Source organism: Protomyctophum bolini (assembly GCF_963924005.1).
Source record: "Protomyctophum bolini genome assembly, chromosome: 12".
Lineage (NCBI taxonomy): Eukaryota > Metazoa > Chordata > Actinopteri > Myctophiformes > Myctophidae > Protomyctophum > Protomyctophum bolini.
In genome coordinates this window covers 37,940,161-37,951,036 of record NC_137873.1, presented here as the reverse complement: position 1 = coordinate 37,951,036, position 10,876 = coordinate 37,940,161, and the positions used below count along the sequence as shown (strand labels likewise).

General features: G+C 44.0%; 1 protein-coding gene across 2 annotated transcripts in view; it reads left to right on the top strand.

The window, feature by feature from the left end:
• Window positions 1-476: 476 nt before the first annotated feature.
• The window catches only part of kdm4ab (lysine (K)-specific demethylase 4A-b), a 33,940-nt gene continuing 23,540 nt past the window's right edge, over window positions 477-10,876 (top strand). For both annotated transcript variants that reach the window (XM_080777396.1, XM_080777395.1), the window contains exons 1-11: window positions 477-821; window positions 3,297-3,456; window positions 4,198-4,373; window positions 4,546-4,660; window positions 4,851-5,044; window positions 5,249-5,298; window positions 5,389-5,492; window positions 6,062-6,199; window positions 6,846-7,072; window positions 7,972-8,141; window positions 8,777-9,630. In XM_080777396.1, the coding sequence (XP_080633522.1) occupies window positions 3,322-3,456; window positions 4,198-4,373; window positions 4,546-4,660; window positions 4,851-5,044; window positions 5,249-5,298; window positions 5,389-5,492; window positions 6,062-6,199; window positions 6,846-7,072; window positions 7,972-8,141; window positions 8,777-9,630 (2,163 nt within the window). In that variant the 5' untranslated portion in view covers window positions 477-821; window positions 3,297-3,321. The remainder of the gene's footprint in view (window positions 822-3,296; window positions 3,457-4,197; window positions 4,374-4,545; window positions 4,661-4,850; window positions 5,045-5,248; window positions 5,299-5,388; window positions 5,493-6,061; window positions 6,200-6,845; window positions 7,073-7,971; window positions 8,142-8,776; window positions 9,631-10,876) is intronic.

Sequence of the window (10,876 nt, the reverse complement as noted above, 5' to 3'; positions counted from 1 at the left end):
CCCTTCTTCCCCTGTCATCCTAGGAGAAGCGTCACTCTTGCATCCTAGGGGGGGCAAGGCAACAGAACAGCAACTCGCAGACTGGTCGAGAAGCCCCTGACTGGCACTGACTGCAGCTGGACTGGTCCGGGCATGTCATATCTGGCTTTTTGCCATAGAAAAACCGCCTGGGACCGAGGCTAGTGGAGGGAAAAAAAGCTCAGGAAATCCTAAGCCTCTGATTGGCGGGGCTGTCCATGGTGTTGGTCTTCTAAGGAGGTCCGTGGTTGGTCAATTCACATGCCTGTCAAGCATTTTTATTTTTATTTATTTATTTTGTAGGAGGCGGTCCTTCAACTACTTTTCACTAGTAGTTATGCTGCCGGAAACTGCAAAAGAACAGGACACAAAAGTTTGGTAATAAAATGTAATGGAGGACACAGACAGACATTAGTCACTGGTATAGTACCATGACCATGATAAGTAATGAAGCCATGTACAACAGCCGCGGTACATAAGAACCTGATAAGAACAACATACGCCCATCTTCATGGTTCCGTGTCCCATCCCCATGTGTGTGTGTTGGTTGTAAACAACACCGGGGAGGATGTGCGACTGTGCGTGCCGCGTGCGCATGTGTACAACAAGAAGTAATGGAGGACAGGGAGCTCGCGTTGGTTCACCACTGGCGGCTGACTGAGTGAATTGGTCCAGCCAACGTTTAATAATCGTCACGTCAGTTGGATCATATTTTATTCACGTTGTCTTCGATCATCGATGAACCACCGTCCGTGAGTGAGTGCTGATCACACCGTAGCCTGAACCCAGTTGGCACAGAGTTGGTAAGGATGTTCGCACTTGTTTTGGGCCGTTGGTTGGGGCTGCCTTGGCTACATAAATACATCATCACCAGATTCACCACCGTCCATCATCAGCAGAACGTTAGCCCCTTAAGCCCAGCTAACTGAGCTGCTGCTAAGGTGCAAGAGTCTTCTAGTTGCCGTTAGCTAAACGAGGATGCGGGACGAATCTATTTACAGCGGGACTGTCTACAACAATTCACTTACCGTATTTTAAAATGACAACATAGGGTCTATAGTTTTGCTCTTCCAGATAGCCAACACGGTGCAGTGTGCGTATTTATAACGACAATGTAATTTGCCACTTGTTTAATTAGCGTATTAGGGACATTTGCGAAAGTTTCACCCATGTTGACATTCTAACCAAGCGGTCGGTGTTCATGGGTTAAGATATGGCGCTCTAGATTAGATACTGCACGTTTTCAGGTAATAGTCGGTGTCCATCGTGCACCCCCGGCCATTCATTTGCTAGCTAACGTGAGCTCGTTTCGCGGACGTTTCATGCGAAATAAACCGAGCTGACAGCCTCATTCTTATAATGGCATACTGTATGATGGCCGTGCACTTCATATTGCACGACTGAGAGAGTGGGACACCTAATAGGCAAGCAAAGCAAGCTAGACGTGAGTTAACGTTAGCATGGTAGCTAAGTATTTGATGCTAGCTGACTACTCGGGCCGAGTTAAAGAGACGCTGCGCCTGGCCAATCAGAGAAGGCGTACGTATGTAGAGGAGGGGACAATCCTAGGTATTAGGTACATTGTTTTATTTTATATGCGTAATTTTTGAGTATTTTGCCAAAAATGGTAAACCATGTTTTACTATGGAATGGCCTTAACACACATGGGGCGCCATGTGTGTGTTAATGCCACTCCATAGTAATGCAACTCTTGCAACGAACTGCCATTGGGGATAATGCAAGGGGTTGTCTCAGGGGCCACTCGGCGAAATAGCAAAAGTCCAAGGGCCGCAAGCCCAAATAATGTTGGTCCTATATTGGATTTCTTTTGTCCGTGATTTTCTAACACACTATGACTCATGAGTAGTCTAAATATTGAGGAAACGCACAGAAAACAGACTACATTTCCATCTAGGAAAGGCCAAACCTCATTGAACAAAATTATTGTCATACTAATGAAATTAAGTTACAAAATGAGGCTTTTATTCACAAAATGTGATGAGAACATGAACCAAGAGGTATGAGATAACCAAGAGGCCAATACCACTGAAATGAATAAGCCATATCACAGTCTCCTGGATTGGTACAAATAATAACATGCCTATAAATTACAGTTTTGGAAACAAACATAATGTTTCCTACTGAATGGGTTCAGGCTCTCTGGATATAATAAGGCTCTCTGGACAAGTGGACATACTTGATTCCAAATCAAGAATCAGGCTTCATTCACCAAATGTGAATAGTAACAGTGCAACAATGTAATAAGTGCAATAAGTCAGGAAAAAAGGCAAAATACTCAAATGAAATATAGGCCTATACTTGAAAACATCTGCCTACAGCTGGCTTCAGTCAGTGGCTGACAAACACAACAGAGAATCATGAATATCTTCCAGTGACATTCAGTCACACTTTACTTTACTAATTACTGCCTACAAATTAAAACTAATACCGGTAGTTTACATCCAGCTAATCAGCTAAATCGGGTTTGATTTGGGCGACATCTGTTAAAGAGGAGGCAGGAGAGAGACGACATACATCGGGGACGGTAAACAGTAAACGCCACAACTACGTGGCGAGAGAGAGAGAGAGACGGTGGCGAGGGAAAGAGAGAGGGAAGGGGGAGAGATATGAAGAGAGGGAGGTAGAGAGTGATTTCTTACTTAATGTGACACTTTAGTCTGCATTTTCGCCACTCCTCTGACAGTCGTGCATGCATTGTGCTTGTCAATGAAAGCGTTGCGCTGTTTTGACTTAATTCACATTGTTAAGGCACTTTCACATACGTTGATCCTTTCCGAAACAAGCCAGGAGGATCTTCTTTGCACAAGCACAAAACATGCTGTTTTCTGTCCGCACCCGTAACTCAACACCACGTCATGGATGCATGCTGCAGCTAGCTTGTGGACTTGTAAATTGACAACAACACACCCACTTTTTGTCAGCAGGAAGAACAAACGGCTCAGTAGTGCATGATTGCATCATGTGGTTAGAAACGCTAGAAATGACTTTTCCTCACTGAAAGCAGAACAAAAATATGTTTTTTCGAGTTACGTGGATTACAACAGTACACACAAAGACAGACAGAGACTTGGTCCATTTATAGTAAATATCACAAAATATATGACTGGCATCATCGTCGTGACAAGTGGTTGTTGTTGCCCTTGAGAGTTGGAGAGGTTAGCAGGGTCTGTAATAATAAATTGTTGAACTATACATATCACATAAGAAATAACATCGATTTTTTGCGGGGCTGCTGGGCTTCTTTGTTGATCTTTTAGGGGTTGCCACTGGCTGGGATTTGCAATGGCTTCGGATTCAGTCTCCCTGAATCCCAAGGCCATCATGACATTTCGTCCCACTGTGGAGGAGTTCCAGGACTTCAGTCGATACATCGCCTACATGGAGTCGCAGGGAGCGCACAAAGCAGGCCTGGCCAAAGTGAGCATGGAGTCAACATAGTGTATCTATCTGCTTCAGCTTTGAGTAATTCTTTGAAATATCGCAACATTATGTCTACAATAACTGTTGGAATTACTGGAGTATGGCGGTTTGTAACAGACTTCAATTGTTTATTTTACCTTGTAGTTTTTTTACTTATTTCTAATCACTATAGTGGCCAACTGGCATGTCAAACATTGTTCATCAAGCCACATCTCGTCTCTATTGCGTTGCTTGACAGCCTTGACTGTCACTAATAATCGCATGAAAAAGGCAGTCCACGTACTGTTTAGCAGTTTAGCAGTTTTCTGAAAAACCTCATTTTCATGTCAAGGGCCCCCAAAAATATATTTAATTGGCCGCCGACCCCCATCTGAATATATGTTGTTCCAGGGACTCTTCGGAAGCAAAGATTTGAGTTAAAAACGTTAGCTCTGAAAGAATATATCTTCAAAGATTTGCACCACATTTTTGCTATTTTTCAAAAATAGCAGACCTACAAGCTCGCAGCGCGGTACTGGCACTCAGTGCCGCGCTATGAGCTTGTAGATCTGCTATTTTTCAATAGCTAAAGTATAACAAAATGCTTAAAACACCGCCCAGAATGGGTTAAATAAAACTACCTAAAACTAACTGCTGAACAGCGTGCAGACCGCCTTTCTTTTTCCTGTACGTATTTTTTTGTTACCATTACCAATAATAATCACATGCCCATCACTGTGCAATTCTCTATTCCAAAAGATTGTCCCACCAAAGGACTGGAAGCCCAGGCACAACTATAATGACATAGATGACCTGGTAATCCCAGCACCCATTCAGCAGGTGGTGACTGGCCAGTCTGGTCTGTTCACGCAGTATAACATCCAGAAGAAACCCATGGCTGTCAGTGAGTTCCGCAAGATGGCCAACAGTGACAAGTGAGCAGTACCAGATATGGTAGAACTGTATATAGCGTTGCATTTGTTCATTCATCAGGGTTGTGTCCTGCTGGAGGTTGATGGTAGCATTATTATAATATTGTTATTGTATTAATGGGTGAGCTTTATACATCACTAGTTATTCACTAAAGTTGGTTTATTGCTTTTGAAGATTTTGCAGCCCACGTTGTGCTAACTTTGAGGAACTGGAAAGGAAGTATTGGAAGAATGTGACCTTTAACCCTCCCATCTATGGCGCCGATGTCAATGGAAGCCTCTACGGCGCTGTAAGTTGTGTCATTGTTGTGGAAACTGTACATGGCAGTCGGTATTTGTTTGGGTTTTGAGTTCATGACCCTCATTTTAATTTTGCCTTCACATAATGAGCCAACGATAGCCACGATTACATCCATGTTGATTTGGTGTCATCGTTTCTCGTTTTATTTATGTATAACTGGTCCTACAAATCTCCTGCAGGATGTGAAAGAGTGGAACATTTCTCGCCTGAACACCATCCTGGACACTGTGGAACACGACAGTGGCATCACCATCGAGGGAGTGAACACGCCCTACTTGTACTTTGGCATGTGGAAGACCACCTTTGCCTGGCACACTGAAGACATGGACCTGTACAGCATCAACTACTTGCACTTTGGGGAACCCAAGTCCTGGTAAATACTCCTCTCTCTTCCGCATTAGGTCTCCCATACTGTATAACAAAGATATCAATCCACTGGTAGACTGAAAGCATTTGTAGCAATGCTAATAGAAATCAAAGGGCGTGTCTACTTGGGTAATTTCAGACGTATAAATAGGTAACTATATGCCTATTACGCTACGAGTGACTGAGCAATGTTGTTGGGGATTCTCTGCAGGTACTGTGTTCCTCCAGAGCATGGGAAGAGAATGGAGCGTCTGGCACAGGGTATGATTTTAAAACCATAAATAAAAATATCATTTTTTTTGTATGTACTTTTGAGAACTCAACAGGGATACCCTCTCTCAATGCTTCTAGGGTTCTTTCCTGGCAGTGCCCAAAACTGTGAAGCATTTCTCAGACACAAGATGACCCTCATCTCCCCCTCTATACTGAAGAAATATGGCATTCCCTTTGAGAAGGTACGTCGATCTATTAGCTCTTAATATTTGCACTTGATTGACTGTTAACTGGTGTATATACTGTAAGCATGCAAGAAAGAAAATCACACCCTTGTGAAGTGAGGGGTGCTTTCATCATCGTACATCTCATTCTGGCCAATCACAATTTGCGTCCTCCCTTTTTCGGTCCTCACTTTTTATCCGCAATACGTGCTTTGCTCAGCCAATCAAATCGTCGCTATGGGGTGATCAGCCAATCAAATCATCGCTATGATTCACACAAAGACAAGCTGGGTATAGGAGGGAAAAAAAATCAGATTCACTATGGTGTTGCTGGGATAGCTCATTTATCCCATTCTGGGCGGGAACCCCTATTGGTATCTTACCCCCTCAGGCCGGGCACCCATATTTGGGTTCTGTACAGTATGTACAGTATTCATGTTAAAAGAGCTTTGTTTTGCCAGTTTGCCAATTTTCAATAGCTAAAGTATAAGATAATGCTTAAAACACCAAAAGGGGTTCCTGTCCAGAAAGATGATCTTCATACATTGTAGACACAAATCATTATTCTTGTTAATGTTTTATTCCAGATCACTCAGGAGACCGGTGAGTTCATGGTGACCTTCCCCTACGCCTATCATGCTGGCTTTAACCATGGCTTCAACTGTGCAGAGTCAACCAACTTCGCCACCCAGAGGTGGATCGATTACGGCAAGCAAGCCATACTGGTGAGAGAACTACCATTTGGCAAATATTTTGCCCTTAAATTACCCCATGACCAGAGCACAAGGTTTTCATCGCATTAGAATTCACTGTTTTTTTTAAATTATAATGACAATAAACTAAACTAGAATATTGTTCTTTTGTAACTGCATACTATATGTCAAAGTAAGAGAACATAATATAGGGTTCCCACAACGGACATGAAATTCCTGGAAAAGTTTTGAAATTAGAAATGACTTTTTCCAGTACTGGAAAAGTTTTGAAATGTCCTGGAAAAAAAATAATTTGACTATGCATTTGTTTTGGTAATTATTTTGTAAATAAAAAACATTTCCAATAAACTTTTACACAAAATATGTAACAACCTTTGTTGCATATGCATGTAGATCTGTTCCTTTGTCAAGTGACACCAACCTGTGCAGCTGCAGCGCATGAGCGGAACGTCATAGTCCTGGAAATTGGGTTAAATATTCCGGAAAAGTTTTTAAATTTCATTGGAAAACATGTGTGGGAACCCTGATGATAATAAGAGCTCAACGAGTTTGTTTTCTGGTGGATGAGTTGCAGACAAATATCTATTGCCAAAAATCTTCCCTATCACTCAGTGCTTGGGTAATTACTTTGTATCTCCACTCTGTCACACTCTTTCAGTGCTCATGTCGCAAAGACATGGTGAAGATTTCCATGGACGTGTTTGTAAAGAAGTATCAGCCGGAGCGATACGCACAGTGGATGGAGGGCCGAGAAACGGCAGCCATTGACCACTCGCGGCCCACCCCGGAGGCCAAGGAGTTCCTGGTGGAGGGCTTCAATGACATCACAAGCCACAGTGACAGCAGCTCCCAGGAAAGCTGTGTGGAGGAGGGAGAAAGGAAGAGGTAAAAATGTTCTTGCATGATTCTTGTGTGTTTAGATCAGTGGTTTTCAACCCGTTTCATTTCAGGGCCCACAATTTATTCAGCTTTTGAGCCACGGACCACCATTTGATGACATTTGGCCTGAAAAACGAACATTTCAAACGAACAATTCCATGCTTTTGGCAAACGTTTATCAAAATAACAATTCTTCTACATTCTCTCGTTGTGTAGACTTCTTGAAAGATGAAGTAATGCAGATGTTTAAAGGAGAATTCCATAGTAAAAGTCTTGCTTACGTTTCTTTGTAGTTGTTACGTCCCCACCAAAGAGGTCCAGGGGTTATTTTGTGCAAAAGGTTTTTATTGGCTATTTCCACTACCATAAGCTCTACATGAATTGCATTGAATTGAATGGGAATTGAATGGGGCTATGGGGTGTTGTGCTAATTCGCTTATTTCCATCGCTCATACATTTGTTTTGTGGTGTATATATCCTCTCTTCATAATGTAAATAATATCCCAAGCGGCACACTTTACTACTTATTTTGATGGAAATAAGCGAATTAGCACAACACCCCATAGCCCCATTCAATTCAATGATTGAGGGCTTATGGTTTGGGGAAATGGCCAATAAGAAGTTTTTGCCCGTATGGGTCCATTTGGTTTCATTTTACGCTCAAGAGTTAAAGATCTAAAAGGGTCCATTTGGTTACCAACCCTCCTCCATCGGTCAGCTGGGGACACCTGGAACCCCCTCAAGTACCACTGGTTGAAAACCACTGGTTTAGATTGAGTGGTGTTAGCCCCAGTTCTGCTCAACAAGTATATTATCCGTTAACACGATAAACAAACATAATGAAACCTTCCCTGCTTGTTGTACAGCTAGCTAATGCACTACTCTCTGCTTGGGTGAACCCACAGCCACACACAGAGGATTGAAACCAAGAGACACCGGGTCTGTCTGGAGGTGCCTGAGGAGGTGGTTCCTAAGGAGGAGGACGAGGAGGAGAAGGAGAAGCAGTACGGGAAGAGGCCCAGGCTCAGCCTGATGCCGCCGCGCACCGCGTCGCCAGACTGCAGGAGGACTAAAGGTATCATGATGTGAACAGTTTCTAAATGATACTACGTCTGGAAGGGCTTTGGGCTAATGTTAACTTTTTTTTTATATATTTCTGATGATTTAGGACAAAAGCTAAATCACAACTTAACCCATTTAGACCTGAGCTTGATTCGACAAATGTCTTCTAAATCCTGACAGTTTTCTGTCATTCTCAAACATTTGCATGTCGAGGACCCCCCAAAAATATATGTAATTGGCCGCCGACCCCCATCTGATAATATGTTGTTCCAGTGACTTAAAACACCAAAAGGGGTTCCGGCCCCCCAGAATGGGTTTAAACTTAGAAATATAGAAATGTGGTCCTGCATCCTTCCTCTACTTTGCTGCTAGGGCTCCACTGCTGTGGAACCAACTACCTCTGGAACTTAGACAGACTTAAAAACCTACTATTATATAAAGGCTTTTAATGAGTTTGAATGAACAGTTCCCGTTTCTGCTTTTTATCTATTATTATTCATTATTTTTGTATTTTATTAATTTCCATTGTTGATTTGAATTGCCTGTTTTGTGTGTATTGTATGTGAAGCACTTTGTAAACTTAGTTTAAAAAAAAAAGTGCTATACAAATAAAGTTATTATTATTGACACCAAACATTGTCCTTCCAGGCCCACCAAAGTTGGTCGTCACACCGACCAAGCTGACCCTAATGGACCCGTTCCGCCGGTGTCTGAGCGGCGGCGGTAGCGAGGCGACTCGTCCCCCTCACTACACCAAGACCCGAGCGCCGGCCATCTCCTCTCCGTCCTGGCACCGGAACGGCCACCACCACCTGGCGCCGCCGCCGGCCTGGCGCCAAGACGACGACGCCGACGACACGTCGGCGACACAGCCCGCCCCCCGCAAGATGGGCGTCGCCAGTCTGCTCTTTCACAAGACTCTGAGCCCCAAGGAGGCGCTCCACGTGCACACGTACGCCATGCAGGACGGCGGCGGCCACCGTCCGAGCAACAACAAGCCTCACACGACGCTGCAGCTGCAGGTGCACAGCTACGCCCGAGAGCACCAGCCTCGCCACCACCTCCTCCAGCACAAGGCTCACACGCAGGTGTCCCACCACCACGCACTAACGTCGACGCAGCCGCCTACGCCGCCTCATGTCCAACGTCCAAACCTCGAGGAGACCAAAGCAGACAGTCCAGAGGCGGAGGAGGAGGAGGAGGAGGCGGTGGCGCAGAGGCAGACGCAGCCGCAGCAGCCGGCAGCAGAGCAGGCTGTGGCGCAGGCGCATCCCGCAGAGGAGGAGGAGGAGGAGGAGGAGCAGACGCAGTCCAAAGAGCCAATGGAGGCGCGGACTTATTCAGACGAGGATAAGGACGTTGATGTTGTCGATGATGATGATGATGATGCTGAGCTCCCCAGCCTGTCTGCTCCCCCCGCCCACACACCACCACCAACACAAATGCAAGTGAAGAAGGTGAAGAAGGTGGAGTTGGACACCTCCAAGAAGAATGCGCGAAAGGTTGGTTTTCTTGTGTGTGTGTGTGTGTGTGTGTGTGTGTGTGTGTGTGTGTGTGTGTGTGTTCTGTTTTTAGAACTCTCTCTCCATAGAAAATGCATGAGCTTCACAACGTTTGTCAGTATCGCATGCGCTCTGTGTGTTCTGTTCTGCGTTGTGGACTTATACGCATGCTAGCCAGATATTACATCCCTCTTCCCTTTTATTTGGACAATAGAGTCTCGAGATGGAACGTTTGATTGTGAAAGAGTGATCTGGCTTCAGAGACTATTTGGAGAATCATGTAGAGCGGATAGGGTGCACAGACTGATAATGAAATATATAATGAGTGATAAAAGCCAATCACTTTGTAATGGATTGTCCCTTTTTCATTAGGTCCACCTTTTTTAGTCGGTTAATTTCAGCTCTACTGATTCCACTTGACTACAGCATTTGTCAAACTTGCAAACCTATCAGTTGCAATGTTCTGCTGCCCTCTTGTGGCTTCAGTGTGCAAAAGAAGAACACAACCTTATGATCAATCGGCAGCAAAACAGACATTTAGATTGAGTTGATCTCCTTTTTCTAACACATGTTACACCATAGAGCGTTGCACTAGTCTCACCCCTGTCGACGGGCCCGGAAGAGAATTCCTCATAGAAGTTTCAAAAAGTATTGATTTAAAGACCCTTTTTTAAGCCTCGGACAAGTTTTATGGCATGTTTTATGGGTTGCATTTTTTTTGCATAAATATTTTTGCATAATAATATGACTCCTAACGTTGTTGAAGTGGGACTCATACAATGTCCCTGGGACTCATTACATTGAAAACCTGTTTACATCACTGTCTACCAGGCACTTACTTGCATGCCATCAAACCTTTAGCTCCAGTTTACCTTCCACTGTGTCAGTCTGAGACAGCTGAAATTGCCACGCTAAGAAAGTGACGTGGTGTCATTTCTTTCTTTATGGCCTTGCATAGAGCCAAGAAGTATTGTACGATGTCATGCCACCTGTTACCTCGGACAAATCATTTGAAATATTGCTGCTATCCTGTGACATCGTTTGAGGCTGTACAGTTGAGAATCTTTAACCCATTTAGGCCTGACGTAAAAAAGAGAAAAAAAACGTTTCTGTTTCTACATCGGTGGTTCTCAATATTTCATGTCAAGGACCCCAAAAATTATATATGTAATATGCCACCGACCCCCATCTGAAAATATGTTGATCCACTTCCAGGGACCTCCGAAACTGAAACACTGAAAGAATA